Here is a 27,637-nt window from a genome sequence, read left to right on the forward strand (position 1 = left end):
ATGGGGTCGCTAAGAGTCAGACATGACTAAGCGACTTCACTTTCACTTTTCACTTTCATGCATTGGAGAAGGAAATGGCAACCCACTCCAGTGTTCTTGCCTGGAGAATCCCAGGGACGGGGCAGCCTGGTGGGCTGTCATCTCTGGGGTCGCACAGAATCAGATATGACTGAAGCGACTTAGCAGCAGCATTCAGGGCAAAATCCCAAATCTATGTCCTTTGCAACTTGCTGCTGCTGCTGCTGCTGCTAAGTCGCTTCAGTCGTGTCCGACTCTGTGCGACCCCAGAGACGGCAGGGCAGCAGGCTCCCCCGTCCCTGGGATTCTCAAGGCAAGAACACTGGAGTGGGGTTGCCATTTCCTTCTCCAATGCATGAAAGTGAAAAGTGAAAGTGAAGTCGTTCAGTCGTGTCCAACTCCTAGCGACCCCATGGACTGCAGCCTACCAGGCTCTTCCATCCATGGGATTTTCCAGGCAAGAGTACTGGAGTGGGGTGCCATTGCCTTCTCCCCTGCAACTTGCTAAGCTAATCCTAAAATTTACATGGAAGATCAGAAGAGCAAGAATAAGAAAAATTTGAAGAATAACTCCAGGTGTGTGGAGCGGGATAGATAAGGCTTGTATCCCAGATATCAAAATTTATTACAAAGCTGTTCTAGCTTAACTAGAACATGGCATGGTATTGGCATAAGAATAGACAAACAAATCAATGGAACAGAATAGAAAGCCCAGAAAGAGAGCTGGAATCTTGATTGATGTGATAGGCAGAATAATGCCCAATCCCCACCTCCAAAAGATACCTATATTCTAGTTTTTAGAATTTGTGAATATGCGGATTACATAGTAAAGGCGAATTAAGGGTACAGATGGAATTAAGATTGCTAATCAACTGACTTGACTTTAAAATAGGGAAAGTATCTTACATTAACTGAGTGAGCACAGTATAATCACAAGAGTCTTTAAAAATGGAAGTGAGAAGCAGAAGAGTCAGTGTCAGACAGATGGCATTGTGAGAAGGGCTTGGTCTGGCATTGCTGGTTTTTAAGATGGAGGAAAGAGGTAATGAGCCAGGGAATGCAGAAGGCATGCTTAAAATGGAAAAGCGAGGAAATGAATCTTCCCCCAGGACCTTCAGAAGGAATGAAGCTCTGCCTAGACTTTGATCTTAGCCTCCTAGGACCCATTTTGGACTTCTGACCTCAAGAATTTTAAGATAATAAATTTGTGTTGTTTTACACTACCAAATAGTGGTAATTTGTTACAGGAGTCATAGGAAATGAATATAATCTATGTTACAAGCCAGCAGGTAAAGAACGTACTAGTCTACCAGTGGAGTGAGACCAACTGGTTACCTATGTAAAAAAAAGAAAATCAGTTCCCTCTCTCATGTTATATACAAAAACAAATTTGAGGTAGAGTGAGTACCTACATGTGAAAAGCAAAATAGTAAAACTTTTAAGAGACATAAAGTTTAATATTTTTATGAGCTTGGAGAGGAAACATTTCTTAAACAAGGCACAAAAAGCATGAGCCATAAAGAAAAGAAATTGGCAGAACTATATTTAAATTAAAATCATCTGTTCAGGAAAAGATACTATACATAAATACCGAAAACAAGACACAGACTAGGAGAATATATGTGCAATGCATCTAAGACACAAGAAATTAATATTCACAATATAGAAAAAAATTTTCCAAATCAATGAAAAAAAGGCAACCCATTGGAAAAACAAATGAAGGATATGAATAATTAGTTCATAAGAAAGAAATTCTAATGCCCATTAACATATGAGAAAGTGCTGATCTTTATTATCAGTCAGAGATGAGCAAAGAAAGCCATGCATTGTTGTATATCTGACTGGAGAGTTTTTTTAAAAAATCTGAAAATTCTAAGGATTGGTGAGGATATGGGAAAAAGGAAGAGTCATAGTCTTCTGGAATGAATACAAATCTGTAATTTGTTTTTGGAGAGAAATTTGGCAGTATTCTGAACATTATATGTGCATCCTGTGTGACCCAGATTCCTATTTAGGCAGGGATGCGCCCTTGTATATAAGGTGACGTGCACAAGAACATCTGTCATAGCATCCTTTGGAACAGTGAAAACTCATGAACAATCTAAATGCCAATGAAAAATAAAATAGATGCTGTATTGCTTCCATGAATTAATAAAAGAGTGCCACATGTGTCAACATGGATAAACACTGGAAACATTTTAAGGAAAAAACTAAACTTGCAGCGTGATGAATACATTCTGCACTTGTAAGGCTTCAAAGACACACTATTTATAGCCAAGACATGGAAGCAACCTAAATGTCATCGACAGATGAATGGATAAAGAAGATGTGGTACATTTATACAATGGAATATTGTTCAGCCATTAGAAAGAATAAAAGAATGCCATTTGCAGCAACATGGATGAACCTAGACACTGTCATGCAGAGTGAAGGAAGTCAGAGCAGGAGAAATATTGTATGATACCCCTTACATGTGGAATCTAAAAAGAAATGACATACATGAACTTACAAAACAGAAAGAGACTCACAGACTTAGAGAACGAACTTTTGGTTGCCTGCACACACTGCTGTATTTAAAATCACATGGAATACATGGAATACTTGTAATGCCTTTCACACATGGAATACTTTTCAACATTATGTGGCAACCTAGATGGGAGGGGAGCTTGGGGGAGAATGTATATGTACTGCTGGGTCTCTTTGCTGTTCACCTGATACTATCAAAACATTGTTAATCAGCTATACCCCGATACAGAATAAAAAGCTTAAAAAATATATACACTTTTTATGCTTTTGTATAGAGAAGCTTGTATAGGATCTGAAGCTTATACAATTGCAGGCGGTATCCTCACTAAGAAAAAGATTATAAATAAAAATTTTAAATATAAAATAGAATATAAAATTAGGTACAGAATTGAATATTAATTTTGAATAAGGAAAACACAACAAATCACACATTTTAAAAAGCTGACAAATATCTGGAATAATAAAATCCAGAAAAAACAACATAGTATGATTACTAGCTATTCAACACATCTTTATATAATACAACGTTTTCTTATATTTGTTAGCTTCATTCTCCTTGACTGCAATTAAAAATTTTTTTTAACTTTTAATTTTATGTTGGAGTTTAATAAACAAACAATGTTGTGGCAGTTTCAGGTGGACAGCAAAGGGACTCAGCCATACAAACACATGAATTGATTCTCCCCCAAGCTCCCCTCCCATTCAGGCTGCCAGAGAACACTGAGCAGAGTTGCCTGTGCTATACAATGGAATCTTGCTGGTTACCCACTTTAAATACAGCAGGGTAGACATATCAATCCTACACTCCCTATCTCTTCTCCACAGTCTTCACCACTTCCCACAACCTTAAGTTCATTCTCTAAATCTGTGAGTTTCTGTTTTACAAATAAGTTATTTGGATCACTTCTTTTTAGATTCTGCATATAAGGGATGTTATATGATATTTCTCGTCTGTGTGACTTATTTCACTCAGTATGACAACTTCTAGGTCCATCCAAGTTGATTGCAATTTTGTAACAGGTTTTTTTTTTTATAGTGAGCGTTCAAAGACAATTCCATTTTTTTCTGGCATGGCTGATCAACGAATAAAAGACAAAAAAGGATCCTTTAGAGAAGATTCTTTAAGCATCACAACTCTAACTTCTGTCCTTGCACAGCAGAATGGCAATTTGACCTTTCTGGGCAGGGCTCCCAGGGCGGCCTGGAGCCTGGCCTCTGAGCAAGGAGCAGATTCTTCTCTGAGGTTGAGGGAAATCAACCGGGGGCAATCTATCAGGGGCAGAACATTTCTGGCTTCTGGGAGCTGGAAGGCTACAGAGGTAGTCTTGGCAGCCCCAGGGGTTTGAAAATTAGACTGACAAAGACAAATAGATAGGATGAAAACAAATTTATTTAATATAAATTGTATATGATACAGGAGCCTTCATTAGGAAATGAAGACCCAAAGAAATGATTAAGACTCAAAGAAATGGTTGACCCAAAGAAATGGTTATGCTAGGTGTGTTGAAGAGTAGAAAGATGTTCTAGGACAAAGGGACAAAGGTGAACTAAGTGTAGTAAACTAGGGGAAACTTAGCAAGGTGTGTTTAATCAGGTTGTTCTATGCATCCCTTCTCTTGGGATATAAGGATGCTCCTTTCCTCTGGGCATAGGTAGGAGGAAAATCTCATATGAGCGCTTTATGATGTGCTCTCATCACAAAAGGCAGGAAGTCCTTGCTGCACATGACGTTTCTGAAATTCCTTCAGCTTGAAATAGTCAGTTTGCCAGCATGTCATAGTTTGGAGTAGTGTGTCCTGAACCGAGTCACTACACGTTCAACAGAAGATTAATAACTTGTTAGGGTATGAAATGAAAATTCAGGATAGTGATGACTGTGGGGATAAGAGACAAACAGTAGGATTGGGATAGGGTGAGGGAGGTTTCAACAGTATTTCAAATTAAAAAAAAAAAACTTGAAGCAAATAGGGTGAGATATTAAGACCACTTATGGGGCTATTTTCATGCTATTTTTCTTCTTTTCTGGATGTTTGAAAATATTTTATTACTTTATACATCTATAAAAATCAAAGCACCGACTGCTGGGGTTGTAACTGGCAGTGCCCCCTCCATGCTCAAATGACTTGAAAAGGTCTTGTCCAAAGAAAGGATATCGTTTAAAAAATGACAGATCTTTAAATTTGGTGATGCTTATTCTCCAGTCCTTTGCTGGTCATAGTTTCTCCGTTGTATTATACAACCAAGAAGCACATTTCATAGCCTTAATATGAATAGTTACTTCTATAGTGACATGCTGAGTAATTACATTCAATCCACAAACTTTTTGTTGCCTAGGATTTATGGACTAATTAGAATATGAATTTCTTAAAAAGAATAACTTGTTCCCCATAACATATAGAATTTCTGTAATAAAGTCATTTCTCTAAGAAAGCGATAAGCTCTTTGGAGCTACTGCTAAAGACCCAAGGCTTCAGTAAGCTTTCCAGGCCCTCCCTGTAATGCTGCCAGCAGTCGGGGGAAAACACAATCCTGGGGGCTCTGTTCGCTGAGACCATAGTATCTACTCTTTAAAGCAAGTTTCACAGGTGAACAATGTAAATATTTTAACAGTTAGTTCAGAGAATATGTGCAGATTGTGGATAATACAGCAAATATATTAATAGCCTAAGATATTTAATACATTTCAAACAAAGTATAAATTATGTAAAATGCAAATTTTAAGAGTAATTAAGAGTGTTCACTGTATTTACCTTAGGATGCTTTTGAGATCCTTTAACAGGAAATGTTTATTAAGTTTCCAATACTCTCTCACAGGGAATTACTTTTGATATTATTTGTTTAAAACAAAGTACTTCATAGCAACTCAGGAGAGGGTGAAACTTCAAATACAGAACAGCTGTTCTGTATTTAAAGTCCAGGCCAGCCTTTAATATTGTGTTTTTATAAAACAGATCTAATTAACATTAAGTTGCTTGGTCACCTTTTTGCCCATTCCTGCCTCTTCCCCTGAAACAAACCATGTTGAGTCACTAGAGGTTATAGCCCTAAGAGGGCACAGCAACCTTGTGTGTGGGAACCCACTTTCTCGCAGGCTGACAGCGTGGTTGTATTTGGGGGAGGGCACATGTACCTCCTGCTTCTTCATAACGAACCCTGGAGACTACCCCAAACAAGTATTGTTTATGCAACCTTGTTTACAGAGGATTTGGGCATAACATTAAATTTATCTCAAGTATTAAATGAGAAACACATATGGCATGCATGCACGTGCACACGCACAGAGACATTCTCACATACCCTGCAGTTGTGGAACACTTTGCAGTTAGAGCAAAATCTTTCCTCTTCACATTCAATATCTGGAAATGCTTGAGGTTTGAGGAAAACATTTTCATTAAGTGTTTGATGTTGTGAAGGAGCTCCAGGCAGTGGAAGACTGCTTTGCTTCACATTTCAGAAGCTCCTCAGAATTTGGGAAGAGGAGCTAATGAAATATTTCCCTGTTTAAAGTCACAGGAAAATGAATCTTCTAAAAATTTAAGATATTCCATTTTAAAGTGCATAGTAATATAAACCACTACCTGAAAGCCATGATACTCCAAAGGGAAATAGGGACCCATCATCTCCTTGAAGAAATTCACATCCTAGTAATCTTCAACCCAATACTGATAAATGGGGTGCTGAGTCACAGATTACTAGAATTTATTCTTAAATCCAGAGACTGAAGAAACCTAGTTTTTATGTGTGAGCTAGCAATATTAAAGTGAAAACAAAAAAAAAATATTTACTCTTCTGATACAAACCAATTAGCCCATATCTAGCTATCTATTTACCAATACATTCAACCAGCATTTATTGACTGCCTCTCAGGTTACAGATGTTATAAAAAAGGCCCCATTAGGCATCCAAACAAGAATGAGCTGTAAACTTTGCCCTCCAGGAGATTAAAGTCTAAAGGCAAAAACATTTTTCCCAGTGGATAATAAATCAGATAACAGGCCCATTCTATAATTTTTTATTACTTCCTAAATAAAATAGTTAGATATGAAATTTTTGCTTCTTATCCCCACAACTTCTACCTCTCCTAATCTGAAGGCCTTGGTCCCCAAGAGAGGAGTGTTTCCACCTGGAGATATAACAGTGGTTCCACTGAATTGGAAGATGAGGCTGCCACTTGGCCCTTGCAGCTCTATATTTCACTGAACCAACGGGTTACCGAAAGGGATTACTGGATGGATTGATCTTGATTGTCAGCGAGGACTCGGGATGTTCTCCAGATACTTCTCAGTATTTCCATGTCCAACAGTAAAAGTTAATGGAAAACTACAGCAAGCAGAAATATGTAGAACTAGTGAAGATTCAGACCCTTTAAGAATGCGGTAAGCAAGCTGAAATCTTGTCTGAGAGATCACAGGGTAAGTAATAAGGATATTATAAGCATCAACTAAGGCATTATGAGGGCTTCCCCACCTGGTAAAGAATCCACCTGCCTTTTGGGAGACCTGGGTTCCACCCCTGGGTTGGGAAGATCCCCTGGATGAGGGCATGGCAACCCCACTCCAGTATTCTTTCCTGGAGAATCTCCATGGACAGAGGAGCCTCGCGGGCTATAGTCCACAGGGTCCCAAAGAGTCAGACATGACTGAGCACAGCACAGCACAACACGTAGCTTTATGGTTTTCTCAGTTATAATACAAGGACTATAGCAGTTCTATGTATTTTCTTTTAGCCTTTCTTATGCACAAGTGTGTATACACAAGTACACTAATTTCTTTTTCCTTTTCTTCTTGTTCTCATACTATTAACCAATACCCTCAGTTTCACACAGTTTGTGATGGTGGGATGGGACCTGACAAAAATCACATTTCCTTTGCTATATGACTTCCTATTAGGCTCTGCCAACAGGAGGTGCTAGAGGGAGGCTGTGAGGCTGGAGGGGGGAAGGTGAGGTTTGATTCCTCCTGTTTGCTCCTGTTCCAAACAACATGACCACAGCCAGGAATCTTCATCCTGGCAGCAATGCTTAATTCCAGCAGTCACAGTTGGTCCCAGCATGCAGTGTCCACACACTGCCAGAGCCAGCCTCACTGCCTCCCCTCAGATACCAGCACTGGCTGGACAGTGACCCTTCCCAGAGGTCTGGACTGCAGCTCTGGGAGGCTCCTCATCCAAGTCTAAATTCTAACAATATCAACATCTTTTGCTCCTCAAGCTTTAAGAGTGATAGCTGCTTCCTAAAGCTATTATCTCCAGGAAACTACAGGGTCTCTTTTGCCTTTTCAGTTCTCTATTACTGGTTACCAACCAAAGAGCTAAATTTTCCCAGTTAAAGTAACTGGTGTGGTTTCTGTCTCCTGACTGATACACACTGTTATTTCTCCAATATCCTTTCCACCCCTTCAACTATACAGAGCAGTCCTGTCTGGGAAAGATTGACCCTGCTCCTGACCCAGGGATAGGCCCTAATTGGTCTAAATCAGAGCAGCTTCATTCCCTTCTTTAGATGATTGGTGTATACAACCCAGGCCTCAGCCAATTAGCTCACAGCCATGGGGACTGGTTAGGCTAGTCCACTAAAATTGTGGGAGGTGGAGGGTCTATCTCCATGGGAACAGGGCCTTGTTTAAATGTAAAATCTACAACTGCTGAAGCCATTTTGCCATCTTAAAAGAAACCAAAGAGAGAATGAAGCTAAACCAGGCAGGATGACAGAGTCAAGGGAATTTCAAAGAACAGAGCCTGAAGTCCTGAGCATGTCATGCCTCATGTACTCAGGACATTTCAATTAAGTGAGCCAATAAATCCTCTTTACTGTTTCAGCTATTTTGAGTTAGGTGTGCAATTACTTGACAGCAAAAGCCTTACAATGAAGTCATCTTATAATTAAACATATGTGTGACTATAAAGTAATGCTCAAAATTCTCCAAGCCAGGCTTCAGCAATACTTGAACCATGAACTTCCAGATGTTCAAGCTGGTTTTGGAAAAGGCAGAGGAACCAGAGATCAAATTGCCAACATCCTCTGGATCATTGAAAAAGCAAGAGAGTTCCAGAAAAACATCTACTTCTGCTTTATTGACTATGCCAAAGCCTTTGACGGTGTGGATCACAATAAACTGTGGGAAATTCTTCAAGAGGTGGGAATACCAGACCACCTGACCTGCCTCTTGAGAAACCTATATGCAGGTCAGGAAGCAACAGTTAGAACTGGACATGGAACAACAGACTGGTTCCAAATAGGAAAAGGAGTATGTCAAGGCTGTATATTGTGACCCTGATTATTTAACTTCTATGCTGAGTACATCATGAGAAATGCTGGGCTGGAAGAAGCACAAGCTGGAATCAAGATTGCCGGGAGAATATCAATAACCTCAGATATGCAGATGACACCACCCTTATGGCAGAAAGTGAAGAGGAACTGAAAAGCCTCTTGATGAAAATGAAAGAGGAGAGTGAAAAAGTTGGCTTAAAGCTCAACATTCAGAAAATGAAGATCATGGTATCTGGTCCCATCGCTTCATGGAAAATAGATGGGAAAACAGTAGAAATAGTGTCAGACTTTATTTTTTTGGGCTCCAAAATCACTGCAGATGGTGATTGCAGCCATTAAATTAAAAGACGCTTACTCCTTGGAAGGAAAGTTATGACCAACCTGGATAGCATATTAAAAAGCAGAGATATTACTTTGCCAACAAAGGTCCGTCTAGTCAAGGCTATGGTTTTTCCTGTGGTCATGTATGGATGTGAGAGTTGGACTGTGAAGAAAGCTGAGCGCCGAAGAATTGATGCTTTTGAACTGTGGTGTTGGAGAAGTCTTTTGAGAGTCCCTTGGACTGCAAGGAGATCCAGTCAGTCCATTCTAAAGGAGATCAGTCCTGGGTGTTCATTGGAAGGACTGATGCTAAAGCTGAAACCAATACTTTGGCCACCTCATGCGAAGAGTTGACTCATTGGAAAAGACTCTGATTCTGGGAGGGATTGGGAGCAGGAGGAGAAGGGGACGACAGAGGATGAGATGGCTAGATGGCATCACCGACTTGCTGGACATGAGTTTGAGTGAACTCCGGGAGTTGGTGATGGACAGGGTGGCCTGGCGTGCTGCGATTCATGGGGTCGCAAAGAGTCGGACACGACTGAGCGACTGAACTGAAATGAACTGAACTGAAATGAAAGGACCATACGGACTTACATTATGATACCGTTTTATATACATGCTTTGCATTAAGCACTCACAGAGCACGTAACCCAAATGGGAAGAATACAGTAAATACTGAAGAATGGCAAGTCCTTCACCTTTGTTTGGGTCCTGCAACTAGAGTTATCTTTTATAACCTGTCTTCTTCCCTCTGTACCTTAAACATTTTTTAAAAAAAATCTTTTTTTATCTGAGTAGGAAAAGTTTTTCTGAGTCTGTTTTTCATATTCATCAGGACATGGAAATGTGTTTATTTTTAAATTTTTTTGGTTGGTATTTCTAATATTCTGGGGATAGGAATTCAGATCAATTAGAATACATACAAGTTCAAATGAATCAAAACCTGGAAACTAATTTCCATCAGCTTCGCCTTCAGCTTCTTATGGTAGCATGTTGACAGGCCAATCGGGAGGAAACGACCAGTGGCAGCCTGCTCTTATTTCTAGAAACCTGAGATCTTGAGGCTCCTTCAGGGCCCGCCTCTGCCTCCGACCTCCTATTTTTTTGGCCATTGAACCCATGCCCTCTGCAGTTCAAAATCAGAGTCCTAACCACTGAACTGCCAGGGAATTCCCTGTTCTCCTTCTTATACATTCTTAAACACTGTCAAAGCCTCAACCCTGGGCCTTTGACACTTTCGTGAGGAGAAAAGGCACCAGTAATAAAAATCACCCCTCATATTTGCATAGTGCTCTAATTTTCAAAATACTTTAGACAGATAATTTAAATTGGATACCAAACTTCCCAGAAGGTGAACGGGGGAGGTATTGCCACTTTACTGACATGGAAGACCAGGGCCATGACTGACTTATCCTGATTGACTTCTTTCCCCAGGCCAACCTAGCACGGTGACCTTGATGTAACTAGAGGTGATCAGGAAATACAGGCTAGTGAATGAAAATGAAAGACAAAGGAGCTTTGGCACAGTGACTCTCCCTACAACATTCTTAGGACTGCAGAGTTCAGTGGTGGAACTGGGACAGGAACAGAGAAGCTCGTCTGGAGGGGGCCGGCTTGGACATATTTGCATAGGGTAGGGCTGACGGTTAACCACCAAACCGAGCCTTCATCAACTGACTCATTTTCTGACAAAGCTGACTCCACAAACCTCCTTCCACATGTGGGACTCTCTCACGGAGAATTAGTAGGCCACCAGGCCTCTGGTGTTTTTGCACAATGGCCTACAGAATTGGCTATGGGATTAAAAACAAAAAGAAAGGAACCTCAAAGAAAAGGGAACTATACAAAATAAAAGTGACTTGGAGATTCGCTCCCCCCGCCTCAAAAGAACAGATGTTCCCCCACCCACCCATGCCTCTATCTAATGGTGCCTAGGGAGGAAGTAGAAAGAGCACTGCTCCTGGGCTGGGGCCTGGAGCTGCTGACTGCCATGTATCTTGAGTGAGCTGTTACGTTTTGGGAGTCTTCACTTCCTTTTGTAAAATAAAAGGCTGGACTCTTCACACATCTCTAAGGACTCTTCCAGTCATGTGATTCTAGAGGGCACTGGGTATGGCAGAAAGGGTTTCTCTGTTTAAAACCTGCCCTTGCCACTTACCATTTGTCAAACTTGGACAAAGTCTCTCTTTAAAAAGAAATAATGCTTATTTTTTTCTTCCTATTGTTAAAGTATAATATATGTACTATAGAAAATGTAAAACATACAAGCAAGTATGTTAAGGAAGAAAATAAGGATCTCTCATAGTTCTGTTACCCAGAGGTAATCAGCTGTTTTAGGGTGTTTCTTTCAGTGACGTAAATTAGGGGTTGGCAAACTCTGACCCTCAGGCCAAATCTTGTCCACTGCTATTTTTTTAATGGTTGTGACCAAAGAGTGGTTTTTACATTTTCAAATGGTTGAAAAATTATCAAAAGAGTAATAAAATTTTGTGGCTAGTGAAAATTATATGAAATTCAAATATAGGTGTCTATAAAAAAATTTTATTGGAATATAATAATGCTGGTTAGCTTATGTACTGTCTTTTACTCAACAACAGCAGATCTTGTGCCCTGCCAAACCTAAAATATCTGGTTCATCACAGAAAATAGTTGCTAACCTTTGATGTAGATAAAATAAATATAAATATGTGGGTTTATGTATTACATTATGTATCTTATATCCTACTTTTTTCTCTTAACACTTAAATACAGACACTTACTGGTCACTGTAAATATTCATTGTAAACATGACTTGCTGCTGCTGCTACTGCTGCTAAGTCACGTCAGTCGTGTCCGACTCTGTGCGACCACATAGGTGGCAGCCCACCAGGCTCCCCCGTCCCTGGGATTCTCCAGGCAAGAACACTGGAGTGGGTTGCCATTTCCTTCTCCAATGCATGACTTAATAGCTTCCTAGTATTACATCATCATTTAAGATGTTGTTGGATATTTGGTTTATTAAAAATGTTCACTTATAATTTTCAGAAACATCCTTAGGCATAAATATTTGACCATATCTCTTATTATTTCCTAAAATTAGATTCCTAGAAGGGAGATGACTAGCATAAATTATATGGATAGTTATAGATACTCTAAAGAAATGCGGTATCAATTTGTACATCCATTATTCTCAGTGAGTGGGAGTGATCGTCTCTTAGTACCCTCCGAGTACCCATCATTAAAGGAGAGAGAGGGGAGATAAAAGGAGAGGAGGAAGGGGAGACAAAGAGAAAGGGGGAAGTTAACATTGAGATTAGGTGCAGGTCTACAAGCATAGCTCCTCTTCAGTGATATGCTGGTGAGAGCTCTGGAACTACAAGGTTTGCTTTAAGGGTCAAAAAAGATGTGAAAGCATTTTGTAAATTGTTAAAGAAGGACCACTGTCTCATAATTACTATCATGAAAGCTACCTATCTGAAACAGCCAGCAGTTCACCGCAAGGGTGGAAAAGCCACTCACCATAACTGTCCTTGTTATGAGAGAATTGGGTCTTCACTTTACAAACAGTATTTCATCCCTGTGTTACATTCTTAAAATTAGATCCATGTGTTTCTTTTAATTAGTATTTGATACAGTATTAATATTCTTATTTATCTTCTGCATGCCATATGGATTAAATTCTCATTACCTTTGATCTTAATACTTTTAAAATATGTAAATCAGCAGACACTCTCTTTAAAGCAGTGTTTGCATCCCTGTCTATTATTGCCTTGGGCAAAAGGAAAATATCTGCATTGCAAAAAATCCCCAAATTGTGTTGAAATCTTGAAAACTATATATTACACGGGTCAATCTCAATAGATTAAATAATGGCCAACTGAAAATGAAGCCAATTAGAATTAAATATCTTAAACCTGATGAAGGTTAATGAGAGCCCCCCCATGCATGCACATCATCAAGATGGTCACGTTTCAGGGTGAAACTGGTTAAGGCTTTGTGATTTACTTAACTTCAATAAACAGAACACAATAAAGATTTTCTGATTAACAAAGATCAGCATGCTATATTAAGTGCTTCAGTGTTCTGGGTGAAAGTCTTTTCATTTGTTTTGAGCTATGGCAACTCACTTTACTTTCTTGGTCCTTAGTTTCTTTCACCATAAAATGGGGGTGATTAGGCTGTTGAATTCTAAGGCATATTCCAGCTCTAAGCACTAATTGGAAGTAATAACAGGGCTGTTATGTAACATATGTTAAAGGAACTTTAAACTTAACGGGGACTGTAGTTACTAATTAATTTAAGAACTGGAGAAGAAAAAGTGCACCTATGGTTGATTGATGGAAATTATCCTAAACAAGACCATTTATATATCCTTTTTAAGGCCATCCAGTCTTTTAGGAAGCTTTTTATTTAAAAATGTATTGTGAAATATATATTGGCACTATCTTTTCACCTCTTAACTTGAAGTATTCTCCTAGCTATTGCTGGGATAGTTTTTCCTTCCCCTTCGAGCTTATTCAATTAATAGTATAAAATATTTTTAGGGAAACTTTGTGTCAATCAAAGGTCCATAATCTGCATGCCACAATTTATTCTTCTTATTTTATAAGGTTAATTTCCTTTTGTCAGCTGTTCATTTTACTTTGGAAAATAAAGTCTCCCAGGCTCATAATGGAGGTAAGAACCCTCTTTGGTCTGTAGGAGGACTAGAGTTCTTAGGTCCAGATGCAGTTCCTTCTGGAAGAGTGTAATCATGTGTACATTGTGAATTAATTACCAAAATAGCCACTCCCTAATTTCTTGGACTTTGATCAACAAACATCCTATATCCTACTAGTTATTATATAACTCAGTTTGATTCTCAGTTCAGTAAAACTTTGCTGATACAACAGTCTACATACATATCTCCTAGAAGAAGTCGAATCTCTAGAATAACAAATATCTTCTATAGAGAGGGGGTTTTGCTTTAGAATTTACAATCCTTTAGAATTTACAATTTACAATATACAATCCAAACACACACACACCTTTTGTTTGAGCCCTATTCCTGACTAGTAGCACACTGAGACCAACTTCAAGGTATAGCTGAATATCAAGTATGGAAGATTGGAGTTTATATGACAAATTACTGAAGGGATGAGGAATACCTAGAAGAAAATCAGTCATGACACAGATTAATTCTCATAACAGACTGACCTGGAAAAATGAGAACAGGCAGAGCTTCACAATTTTGTGAATTTGTTTCCCCACTTTACACTGTGAATTACACTGCGAATTTGTTTCCCAAATTTAGCCAAACATGCTTATGGATATTTATGCTTATCAAAATCTGCCATGTTGCACCAGGGGGTGTCTTACATAAGTGGGTGCCAACCTTGGCCATGAGGCAGGGCCTGTTCCATTGCCAGGTGGAGAAAATGCCTTTGACAGCCTCCTCTACTTTTCCACCACCTGACCACCAAGTTTCATTTGTGCATTAAAGACAAACCATTGTTTCAGACTTATTTCTCTAGCTTCAACTTATCATAACCTTAACAGCTGCCATTGAGACTCATTGCCTTAAAAAGTTATTGGAAAGGCATCACTTTTCTACAATGTGTTGAGGAAGAGCACAAGCCAGAATCTCTCTCCAGTAGTTTCTACCATGAATCAATCACCAGGCCCTTTTAGCTTCTCTATGGGAATCATTCTGTCTGTCATCACTTCAGAAGATGGCACTCTACAGCTCAGCACACAAGGCCCTTTCTGATCTGACAACTACTTCCCTCTATAGCTCATTTCCTACTGCTCCTCAGAGCTTGGCCTAGGCTCCAGCACAACACTCCATCTGTTAGCCCTGAAGAATCATCTCTAGGTTGCTCTTCTCCTGGAACCTTTCCTGAGTCCTAAATGCAAGTTGAATGCCCTAACTCTGGGTTCCCATTTCAACCTGTACAGAACAACATAATAACAGTTATCCCACCTGACAAGTATAAAACCATATTCATCCTTCTCTTTCTGCGGCTTATATCAAAGTAAATAATAAATGAGTGTTTATTTAAGAACTGAATAAATCTTTTAGTTGCTCTTGCTTAAAAATATCCACCAACATCTCCAATTCCTTTAGAAATTCGGTTTGGTTCGGTTCGGTTCAGTTCAGTCGCTCAGTAGTGTCCGACTGTTTGCAACACCAGGCCTCCCTGTCCATCACCAACTCCCAGAGCTCACCCAAACTCATGTGCATCGAGTCGGTGATGCCGTCCAGCCATCTCATCCTCTGTCGTCCCCTTCTCCTCCTGCCCCCAATCCCTCCCAGCATCAGGGTCTTTTCCAATGAGTCAACTCTTCATACGAGGTGGCCAAAGTATTGGAGTTTCAGCCTCAGCATCAGCCCTTTCAATGAACACCCAGGACTAGTCTCCTTTAGGATGGACTCGTTGGACCTCCTTGCAGTCCAAGGGACTCGCAAGAGTCTTCTCCAGCACCACACTCACTGCTAATGAAAGCCAGTTAGCCTGATAAATATAAGTGTTAACTATCTTGATAAATACAAGGTTATGTGAACAGCAGGCTTTTAGAAGGTAATCCTAAATTAGCAAGGGAGATGTTATTGGTGAGTCTTCCAGGATGATCAGATAGACTCATTTATTTCACAAAGATGAAGTCCCAACTGTGTTCCAAGTACCACGTTAGGGAACAACAATAGCAAAAGGCTGAAGGAGAAGGCTGTGAGAACTTCAGATTCCTGCCTATCATTCACAGATGGGTTGCTGGGGTGCTGATAATTTGTGAAATAAATGTTTATACAGATATCTGTGTGATAACTGAGAAACTGTCTGGGGCGCTGCAAAACTACAAAGAAAAAATTGCAAATAATCTAAAAACTAGCCCAGAATAAAACACAAATGGTTATTTCTTCAAGGACCAATAATCAGAATGGCCATTTGCTAAATAGAATCAGCCCTGCCAGTCATACAAGAATGATTAAGGAAAACCACCAAAAAGCAGGGTTAGGTATCCGCTACATTAGAAGTTTGTGTCCCCCCACCCTGATTCAACTGTTCATACACTGAAATCCTAATCCCTAGTGTGGTAGTATTTGGAGGTGGGGCCTTTGGGAGGTGATTAGGAGCCTTCAATGGGCCTTGTGCCCTTATCAGACCCAGGAGAGGTCCCTTACCACTTCTGCCACGCGAGGACACTCAAAAGACCCCTGTCTATGAACCAGGAAGCAGGCCCTCACCAGACACTGAATCTGCTGGCACCTTGATCGTGGACTTCTCAGCCTCCAAAACTGTAAGAAAGAGATGTCTTCTGTTTAAGCCACCCAGCCTGTGGTATTTTTGTTATAGCAGCTGGAAGAGATGGAGGCAATGTGTAATGACACCAAGTGGAGAAATGTATTTGCTGTGGAAGATGATAGAGCGGTCCAGAGCCCAGGTTTTTCAGTGAGAAAAACCCATGTGGAATCTTGGCTCCTGGCTGTAGAGTGTGGGCAAGGCACCTAACCTTTTGGAACAGCAGTTTCCTTATCTGTGAAATGGAGATATTTTGCTATTTTGTTCACAAAGATCCAATTTAAAAAAGATTAATTTTAATTCAGAGTAACCCAAGGCTACCAAGCATAAAGGAAAGAGCTAAATAAAAAGGAAGACAGAAAATTAACTCAACTCCAATCCTTTAAACCAATTTTTTACATGCAATTTCTTTCCTTCAAACACCATTTTCATGCTCCTGTTACAGCAGCTGGGAGAAGTTGGTTTTCACTCCAAACTGGAAAACTCTTTTTCTTCAGCCAAGAACTTGTGTATGAGATCTAAATTTGATTTCACAATGTTTGAAACAATAGTTCTGGCAGCTCAGTACGTTAATCTTGGCTCTTCTCCCTGGATCATACCCGTGTCTGAGTCTCCTTAATCCTCTTCCAAATTAGTTAAATTAGGTTTAGGTGGATGAAGTATTTACCAAATACTCTCATCTTCAAATAATCCACATTACCTTATAATGAAAACATTGTTAAAAGAGCCAGATCCTGCAGGAAAAAAAAATTAGCAAAATAGCCTGAATTCTAGAATTTAGGGATTAAAAGAGCAAAATATTTTCCATGACTTTCAGTTTTCTATCATTCACAATTCAAAACTTGAAGTTTGAGAAGATAACCCGGTTTGGTTTTATAGAGTCTCTCTCTTTCAAGGTCCTAGGAAGGAAATGACTCCTCTGCTTATAAGTTAATACACAATTCAAGTGCAGCTTCATAACTTCCAGTGAAATATCCTTCAGAGGCTATTGGTGATGAAATGTGTATCTTCTTATACAACCATTTTTACCTAAGACATCAACCACATTAGTAAAGAGAAGAACATATTACTTGAACATTACTGGAAGTTGCATTTTTTTGTGGGGAATGTAAAAGAAAGACACTGACTTTAGCTAACTTTTGGAAAGATGGGTGAACAGCCATCAGAGAAAGCTAAATACAGACAAAAGGAAACAAAACTGGCATGCCAATATTCCTTGCAATAATATTCAGGTCCCAGCTAATGGGAAAATACAGGTATGATGATTAACAAACAAAACAGTGACATTCACAATTTTATGAATCACTAGTATTTTAAGCTTTTTTTTTTTCCCCCTCTCCTCCAACCTCCCTTACCACCAAGGTTGAAAGAGAAAATGACAGACTGGATGTCTAAAAATATCTATGGATATTACACACCAACTTATCTAACAGGACACACATGCCACTGACTTCATTTTTTAGGCCTTGTCCCTGGCAATCCAACTTTTCAAAGAAACAGTTGGCTTCGTCGGCTCTAGTATCATGACCATATTCCTACTATAGTAACTGCATTCTGGAATCAAAATATCAAAGTTTTTTGGTCCGTGGAATTTTCACAGCCTCCATTTATTGCCTTAACCTTAATACTCCAAGATCCAACTGAAACCCACTGTTGAGAGTCACTGAAATCTCACTGACAAGTAAAGGTATCTTAGGGAGAAAAGCCTATACCTTTGCAAATGTGGGGAGGCAGATCACACAATCAAACCTGGGAGCTGGATGTTTCAAAGAGCTATGGTTCTCATCTCTTTATTGAGCACAAAAAGATCCAAACAAAGTCACACAACCGCTAAACCAATGCCATCTGTGTGGAAATCATATTTCAAACACAAACAAAATCAAACACTCCATATGCCACCACTCCTGAACATTTGCTAGAATGTTTCTGAGTATTTATTGTTAGAGTGTCAGTGTGGTCAAGTGAAGCAAGCAAAAAAAAAAAACAAAACAAACCCAACAGGAAGTCCCCTGAACTCCTCCAGGGCCTTCTTCCACACTCTGCCCTTATATACCAAGGATGCTGTCTTGTTTAACTATCACCATAAGCTGAAGATAACTTAGAATTAGGTGAGATGGTGGAGAAGGCAATGGCACCCCACTCCAGTACTCTTGCCTGGAAAATCCCATGGATGGAGGAGCCTGGTGGGCTGCAGTCCATGGGGTCGCTACGAGTCTGACACGACTGAGCGACTTCACTTTCACTTTTCACTTTCATGCATTGGAGAAGGAAATGGCAACCCAGTCCAGTGTTCTTGCGTGGAGAATCCCAGGGATGGTGGAGCCTTGTGTGCTGCCGTCTATGGGGTCGCACAGAGTCGGACACAACTGAAGCAATTTAGCACCAAAAATGTGCATGACTCTTCATCATTCCATTCCTAAATCTCATTCAGCTTTTCACAGTTTAGATCTGTGTAAGGACAGAAATGGTATGGACCTAACAGAAGCAGAAGATATTAAGAAGAGGTGGCAAGAATACATAGAAGAACTGTATAAAAAGATCTACATGACCAAGATAATCACGATGGTGTGATCACTCTCTTAGAGCCAGACATCCTGGAATGTGAAGTCCAGTGGGCCTTAGAAAGCATCACTATGAACAAAGCTAGTGGAGGTAATGGAATTCCAGTTGAGCTATTTCAAATCCTGAAAGATGATGCTGTGAAAGTGCTGCACTCAATATGCCAGCAAATTTGGAAAACTCAGCAGTGGCCACAGGACTGGAAAAGGTCAGTTTTCATTCCAATCCCAAAGAAAGGCAATGCCAAAGAATGCTCAGACTACTGCACAATTGCACTCATCTCACATGCTAGCAAAGTGATGCTCAAAATTCTCCAAGCCAGGCTTCAGCAATACGTGAACCGTGAACTTCCAGATGTTCAAGCTGGTTTTAGAAAAGGCAGAGGAACCAGAGATCAAATTGCCAACATCTGCTGGATCATGGAAAAAGCAAGAGAGTTCCAGAAAAACATCTATTTCTGCTTTATTGACTATGCCAAAGCCTTTGACGGTGTGGATCACAATAAACTGTAGAAAATTCTTCAAGAGATGGGAATACCAGACCACCTGACCTGCTTCTTGAGAAATTTGTATGCAGGTCAGGAAGCAACAGTTAGAACTGGACATGGAACAACAGACTGGTTCCAAATAGGAAAAGGAGTACATCAAAGCTATATATTGCTACTCTGCTTATTTAACTTCTATGCAAAGTACATCATGAGAAATGCTGGGCTGGAAGAAGCACAAGCTGGAATCAAGATTGCTGGGAGAAATATCAATAGCCTCAGATATGCAGATGACACCACCCTCATGGCAGAAAGTGAAGAGGAACTCAAAAGCCTCTTGATGAAAGTGAAAGAGGAGAGTGAAAAAGTTGGCTTAAAGCTCAACATTCAGAAAACGAAGATCATGGCATCTGGTCCCATCACTTCATGGGAAATAGATGGGGAAACAGTGTCAGATTTTATTTTGGGGGGCTCCAAAATCACTGCAGATGGTGATTGCAGCCATTAAATTAAAAGACGCTTACTCCTTGGAAGGAAAGTTATGACCAACCTAGATAGCATATTCAAAAGCAGAGACATTACTTTGCCAACAAAGGTCTGTCTAGTCAAGGCTATGGTTTTTCCAGTTGTCATGTATGGATGTGAGAGTTTGACTGTGAAGAAAGCTGAGCGCCAAAGAATTGATGCTTTTGAACTGTGGTGTTGGAGAAGACTCCTGAGAGTCCCTTGGACTGCAAGCAGATCCAACCAGTCCCTCCTAAAGGAGATCAGTCCTGGGTGTTCATTGGAAGGGGTGATGGTGAAGGTGAAACTCCAGTACTTTGGCCACCTCATGCGAAGAGTTGACTCATTGGAAAAGACTCTAATGCTGGGAGGGATTGGGGGCAGGAGGAGAAGGGGATGACAGAGGATGAGATGGCTGGATGGCATCACCAACACAATGCATATGAGTTTGAGTGAATTCCGGGAGTTGGTGATGGACAGGGAGGCCTGGCGTGCTGGGATTCATGGGGTCACAAAGAGTCGGACACGACAGAGCGACTGAACTGAACTGAAGACTACTTAAGACCCTAATTTCCAAACACTTGTAATTATTTCTGTTCCACATAAGAAGCAGTAAAAGGTATGGCTTTCTTCACAGTGGCATTCACTTTGTGACTCTGGCTCTGTGTTGTTCTTTTCCATTGGACTTTCTGCCTGGAGGCATCTCAGCATCCACTCAGCAAGTCAAATCATTCCTTTCCAACTTCAGCCAAAGGCCCCAAACAAAACATCTTATGCTGATCAGAAGTGAAGCTCAGTGGTTTAAAACTTCTTCAGTCTCTGATTGGATCTGTATCCTGTTAACTTTCTTAAACCTTTCATTACATGACTTTATATGAACAAAGCAATGTCACACTTTCAGGTCCAAAGAGTTTCAAATATTTCTATAAGTCCCATTCTTTGAATCTCCCACAATCTTCACTAGCATCACCTAAAATTCATTGGTAGGGGAGAAATTTAATATTTTCAGTTGCGAAACTTAGAGAAATTTACAAAGATCTTATTGAAATTCTTATTAAATTCATTAACACTCATCTAGTTTTGATTTTGGCATCAGAATGACAGTTTCAGTAGAAATATATTATAATTATTATTGTTGTTGTTCAGTTGTTAAGTCATGTCCAACTCTTTGTGACCCCATGAACTGTGGCCCACCGTCCTCTATCCTCCACTACCTCCGGGTATTTGCTCCCATTCATGTCCATTGAGTTGGTGATGCTCTCTAACCATCTTGTATGCTATCTAACCATATAAATATATAATCGTATTATAATAATAAGCTTATAACTAAACATTAGGTTAATAACTGAAATCATTCCCTCTTCATCCTGCATTGCATCATTTTATTTTTGCTCTTAGAGTCTCTGGAAAGACAACATTCTCTTCATGACAATGAATGCAGTTCAAATTTTTGTTTTAACTAAAGGTTGCTTGCAAAAATTCTATAATCTGTTTCCTACAGGCCACTGGGTTGAGTTCTCATTTAAAAATATGACAATATTAAAGGTTAGATGGCTGACGAATATCTGTGCTAAAGTTCTAGGGCTCTAAGTGTGTGACTCAGGCAGAGAAGGCTGTATTTCTTCATCAGGTCACTGCCCTCCTCTCAAACCTGGACTCAATCATGCTGAGATGTGAGGACTGCATGCACTCTACTAATCTTCCTGACTTCTAGGAGGTACCAGTGAGACAGCAGGACACTAATCAGAAACATCTGAGCTTCAGAATGATACAGAGAGGATTTACGTACTGAGAATGAGACCCTTTTCAAAATGCCAAACCCATTCACACTTGGTGTATAATTTTTTAAAAATTGAGCTTTCTTTTGCTGGCATGATCTGATAATACCATAGATTCCCATACTTTGAATAAGTTTGGTGCAGATAATGTTAATGCTGTGGAAAAAATTAAGATTTTTCTCACCAGCCACTCATAGCTTTCCCCATAAAATGGGTAATGATATTTAGTTTCTGGGGTAAGCAGAACTTAGAAAAATTCAAATGATGGAATTCTAGCCATAATGCATATTCAAAATGAACCTAAAATGTAAGCTTTATTTTCTTTAGTTGTCTATACAATTTATATGGTAAAAATTCTCAAGTATTACAATCAGTAAAATAATAATGCCATAGCCATTTTCTAAAGCTCATTTTTTCTTAGATACCATGTTATGCACATAAACTGAATTTTCTAGTCAAAGTCCTTCTAACTCAGCAGCATTACTTCATCCTTCCCTTTGTAGCTTAAACAGTGAAGAACAAGTCTCTTAACCTATTTTAGATACTTTCTTACATTAAGTGATTTAAGCATATTCTTTTGGGAATTTCTGAGAAAATAATGCAACCTGCAGAAGTTTCTATTTCAACATATTTTCATCATTAAAATCCAAGAGTATTTTAATGTGCTATAACCTGCTGATATGAAGTCCAATATTTCAAACTGTCTTCACTGATTACTCTAGTCAAATTCTTTTGCAACAAAGGTTAGGGGATTTTTCAGGTGTGTTATGGGAAAAGTGTTTGAGGAAAGGAGGAGAAAAGACTTTAAAGTAAGCTACACCCTCCTTTCAGCAGGGCCTGAGATCATCTCTCCAGACTATGCAAATTTTTCTAAAATGATTATGCTTGTCAATCAGATGACCCAGTTTAGTTTTTCTCTCAGTCAAAGCACTGCATAAGCTAAATAAACCACCGAGCAACCTGATTTGGTCTACCTTGCTCCCTACAGATTTTTCCAAGGCTCACTACTAATCTCTTTCTCCAGCCTTGTTTGGAGACCACATTCATTTTCATAGCTGATTTGTACAAGAAAGAAAAGAAAGGAAAGACAGACAAACAGAAAGAAATCTCATCCCTAAAGTCTCCCACTGTTCTTGACAGATGGCTGTGTCCTGTTTCCTAAGCTCTAGTCCACGGTTACCAATGTTGACCAGAAATATTTACAACATGAGACTAAAATGCAAGATGCTCTTTTAGACAAAATTCATTTTCCCCTAAAGTGTCTACCCATCTGAATCAATTTATCATTTAATAAACACTTATTCAGCACCTACTGTGTGCTAGGTACCATGTCAAGCACTTTCTTATTTCTCATCTATCAAAATTCTCAGAGTGACCAAGAATTAACATCATTGGGTTCTTTTTTATACTTCAATACAACTAGCCACAGAATAGTATAAATTGCTTCCAATGCGCTTGTCCAATTACATACAGAGAATAAGTTTATGGTGCAGGTGTTTCTGAGTCAACTGATATATTGGCAGATTTGTCCTCAAAGAGGGTGTTGCCCTGACACAAACAATTCTATGAGTGCCCTTGTTTCCTTGCTTTCCTGACAGCCCAGGTATTATCTTTTTTTTTAAAAAAATCATAGCTTGGGGCTCCCCTGCTGGCTCAGATGTTAAAGAATCTGCCTGCAATGTGGGGGCCTGGGTTCAATCCCTGGGTCAAGAAGATCTGATGGAGAAGGGAAGGGCAACCCACTCCAGTATTCTTGCCTGGAGAATTGCATGGACAGAGGAGCCTGGCAGGCTACAGTCCATGGGATTGTAGAGTCAGATACAGATGAGTGACTAACACTTTCATTTTCATTTGTAAAGCAAAAAAGAAATTTTCATTTTTTTGTGTTAAATTTGAAGCTGAACATTTGCATAGAGTCCTAGGTCATTTGTATTTTTTTTTCCTTTTATGAACTTCCCTTTAAAGCTCTTGATCAATTCTTTCTAAAGAGGTGTTTGTTTTTTCCTTCAGTTTGAGGTGCTGATGGGCAGTTTGAGGGTATAAATCCTATTATTAATACTAGAATACTAATAATCCTACTATTAATACTAGGCTCTGGTCATTTCAGTGGATATTAAAGCAAAAGGAGACCTAGAGAATTAAAATACTCAAGAAAAACTGCAGCAGAATCTTGGCTAATGTGATAATGAAATCAATTCTCTCATGCTATCATAAATGCTTTGTAATATAATTTTAATAGTTATATATTATTCCATAATATATGGGTTTCACTAGTGCCTGTAATGCAGGAGACCTGGGTTTGATCCCTGGGTCGGGAAGATCCCTTGGAGAAGGGAATGGCTACCCACTCCAGTATTCTTGTCTGGAGAATTCTATGGACAGAGGAGCCTGGTGGGCTATAGTCCATAGGGTACAGTAGTATCAAATTTAATTGTTCTCATAACTTTTTCTAGACTTTAAAAAGGCAGATTATGAGTAAATTATTGGGATAAAGGATCTGACCATTTTTAGAAGTCCCTCAATATACACTGAAAAATATTTCTGTGTAAAAATTGTTCCTTTATACTTCTACCAGCATTCTAAAAGTGTGTCTTTTCCATTGCTCTCATTTCTCGACTCTACCATAAGAAGTAGCTTCACTTTGTTTGAACAAACTGTTTCCACAAAACATACTTGAATATCTGTCTTAGAATTTTATTTGTTGTTATTGTTCAGTCTCTAAGTTGTGTCCAGCTCTTTGCAACCCCATGGACTGCAGCATGCCAGGCTCCCCTGTCCTTCACTATCTCCCAGAGCTTGCTCAGATTCATGTCCATTGAGTTGGTTGTGCTATCAAACCATCTTGTCCTCTTCCACCCTCTTCTCCATTTGCCTTCAATCTTTCCCAGCATCAGAGTCTTTTTCAATGAGTTGGCTCTTTGCATCAAGTGGCCAAAGTATTGGAGCTTCAGCTTTAGCATCAGCCCTTCCGATGAATAATCAGGGTTGATTTCTTTAAGGATTGACTGGTTTGATCTTCTTGCAGTTCAAGGAACTCTCAAGAGTCTTCTCCTATACCACAGTTAATTCTTCGGCACTCAGCCTTCTAAAGGTCCAACTCTCACATCCATACATGACTAATGGAAAAACTATAGCTTTGACTAGATGGACCTTTGTTAGCAAAGTGATATCTCTGCTTTTTAATATGCTGTCTAGGTTTGTTATAGCTTTCCTTCCAAGGAGCAAGCTGGATTTTATAACCATCTCTTATAAGTGGCCTCTTTCCTGCAGGCCTTGGTATTCCATGAAGAGAGCTCCAAGGCTAAATCTGATCATTAAGGAGGGACTATTTTATTCATATGACTTGAAAATTCCCCAGTTCAGAAACCAGCAAGAAACTCTGTCCTTAGCATATGTGCCTGAGATGATTAAAGTCTATATTGGGTAGGCACTACTGGTTGTCTACTCAACATTCATTCTTGCTTGCTTCTTTCCCAACAGAATGCTTTCTCATAGGGGCAACAAACTGATTAACTCAAATTTCTTTTATGTTCTCCTGCAGATAAAGGAGGGCCCTGAGAAGTAAACAAAAGGCATTTCATAGGGCCTCCAGGAAAATCCTTTTTGTCCTTTCACAAAGAATGCAGCTGTGATGGCTGTAGCTCCAGCAGCCATCTTGAGATCATAAAAAGCCAAGAGAATTGCAGAGGCATGGCCTTGCCTGACATTCTTGATCTCTTCAGTCAATATAAAAAACTGCATACCCCCAGAGTTCTGGTGGCATGAAGAAAATGAACATTTATCTGTTGAAGTCACTGTATTGCAGTCTGTTTATTTAAATACAGAACAATTCCTAACTAAGGCACTGTTTTAAAAAATATATTTCAGAGAAGTGTTTTCATCTTTCATCTGTCAAAGGGAGTGAACTTATTAGGAATGTGAATTTATTAGTAACTGAAGTTATATTGGGTACTTTTAAGTGGTGCAGCATTTCTTCCCAGCATATCCATTCTCCATCTATGTCTACCACAGTTTCTGACCCAGAAACTGACCTGTATGGAGTACTTTGTCTTCCCAGTGGCTTGGCCAATAAGGGGTCCTAACAGGACATAAAGGAAGGAAGAAAGTGAGCAAAGAGAGATAAAATACTTTCTCTTATTCCACAGCTCCCTTCCTGTCAGGTTGTTGTGTGTTGACAACATTCTTTTTTTTTTATTTTTAATTGAAGGATAATTATAATATTGTGTTGGTTTCTGCCATAAATGAACACAGAGCAGTCATAGGTATATATATATATATATATATATATATATATGTCCCCTCCCTCTTGAGCCTTCCTCCCACCTCCCATCCCATCCTACCCCTCTAGGTGGTCACAGAGCCCTGGTTTGAGTTCTCTGAGTCATATAGCAAATTCCAACTGGCTATGGGCTTCCCAGGTGGCGCAAGTGGTAAAGAACCACCTGCCAATGCAAGAGACTTAAGAGATGTGGGTTCAATCTCTAGGTCGGGAAGATCTCCTGGAGAAGGGAATAGCAACCCATTCCAGTATTCTTGCCTGGAGAATCCCATGGACAGAGGAGCCTGGTGAGCTATAGTCCATGGAGTCACAAAGAGTTGGACTCAGGTGACTTAGCATGCATCTGTTTTACATGTTAGTGTATGTTTCCATGCTACTCTCCATTAGTCCTACCCTATTCTTCCTACCTGCCGCCCCCACCCCCGTGTCCATAAGTCTACTCTCTATGTCTGCATCTCCATTGCTGTCCTGCAAACAGTACCTTCAGTACCATCTTTCTAGATTCCATATATATGTATTAATATACGATATTTGTTTTCCTCTTTCTGTCTTACTTCACTCTGTATAATAGGCTCTAGGTTTATCCACCTCATTAGCACTGACTCAAATGCATTCCTTTTTATGGCTGAATTAGTATTCTATTGTATATATACGCCACAGCTTCTTTATCCTTTCATCTGTCAATGGACATCTAGGTTGCTTCCATGTCCTAGCTATTGTATATAGTGCTGTAATGAACCTTGGCATACACGTGACTTTTTCAGTCTTGGTCTTCTTGGGGTATATGCCCAGTAGTAGGAATGTTGGGTCATATGGTAGTTTTATTCCTAGTTTTTAAAGAAATTTCGATGCTGTCTTCCATAGCGGCTGTATCAATTTACATTCCCACCAAAAGTGCAAGAGGGTTCCCTTTTCTCCACACCATCTCCAGCATTTATTGTTTGTAAAATTTTTTGATGATGGCCATTCTGACTGGTGTGAGGTGATATCTCATTGCAGTTTTGATTTGCATTTCTCTAATAATGAGTGATGTCCTTTCATGTGTTTATTAGCCAACTGTATGTCTTCTTTGGAGAAATGTCTGTTTAAGTCTTTTGCCCACTTTTTAATTGGGTTGTTTGTTTTTCTGGTATTGAGTTGCATAAGCTGCTTGTATATTTTGGAAATTAATCCTTTGTCAGTTGTTTCATTTGCTATTATTTTCTCCCATTCTGAGGGTTGTCTTTTCACCTTGTTTATAGTTTCCTTTGCTGTATGAAAGCTTTTAAGTTTAATTAGGTCCCACTTGTTTATTTTTGTTTTTATTTCCATTACTCAAGGAGGTGGGTCATAGAGGACCTTGTTGTGATTTATGTCATAGAGTGTTCTGCCTATATTCTCCTCTAAGAGTTTTATGGTTTCCAGTCTTACATTTTGGTCTTTAACCCATTTTGAGTTTACTTTTGTATATGGTAATTAGGAAGTGTTCTAATTTCATTCTTTTACATGTAGCTGACCAGTTTCCCTAGCACCACTTATTAAAGAGACTATCTTTGCCCTATTGTATATTTTGCCTCATTTGTCAAAGATACGGTGCCCATAGGTGTGTGAGTTAATCTCTGGGCTTTCTATCTTATTCCATTGGTCTATATTTCTGTTTTG

At 39.5% G+C, this 27,637-nt stretch overlaps 1 protein-coding gene across 10 annotated transcripts in view; it reads right to left on the reverse strand.

Moving 5' to 3' along the window:
• MYO3B (myosin IIIB) overlaps nucleotides 1-27,637 on the reverse strand; it is a 486,811-nt gene that overhangs the window by 75,698 nt on the left and 383,476 nt on the right. The window contains exon 33 of one of the 10 annotated variants that reach the window (XM_070803506.1): nucleotides 354-16,388. The exons of the other annotated variants lie outside the window; for them this stretch is intronic. Coding sequence (XP_070659607.1) covers nucleotides 16,312-16,388 — 77 coding nt within the window. The 3' untranslated portion in view covers nucleotides 354-16,311. Of the gene's footprint in view, nucleotides 1-353; nucleotides 16,389-27,637 lie in introns of those variants that run through there. 10 annotated transcript variants of the gene reach the window in all.

Source organism: Bos indicus, chromosome 2 (assembly GCF_029378745.1).
Source record: "Bos indicus isolate NIAB-ARS_2022 breed Sahiwal x Tharparkar chromosome 2, NIAB-ARS_B.indTharparkar_mat_pri_1.0, whole genome shotgun sequence".
NCBI classification, from domain to species: Eukaryota; Metazoa; Chordata; class Mammalia; order Artiodactyla; family Bovidae; genus Bos; species Bos indicus.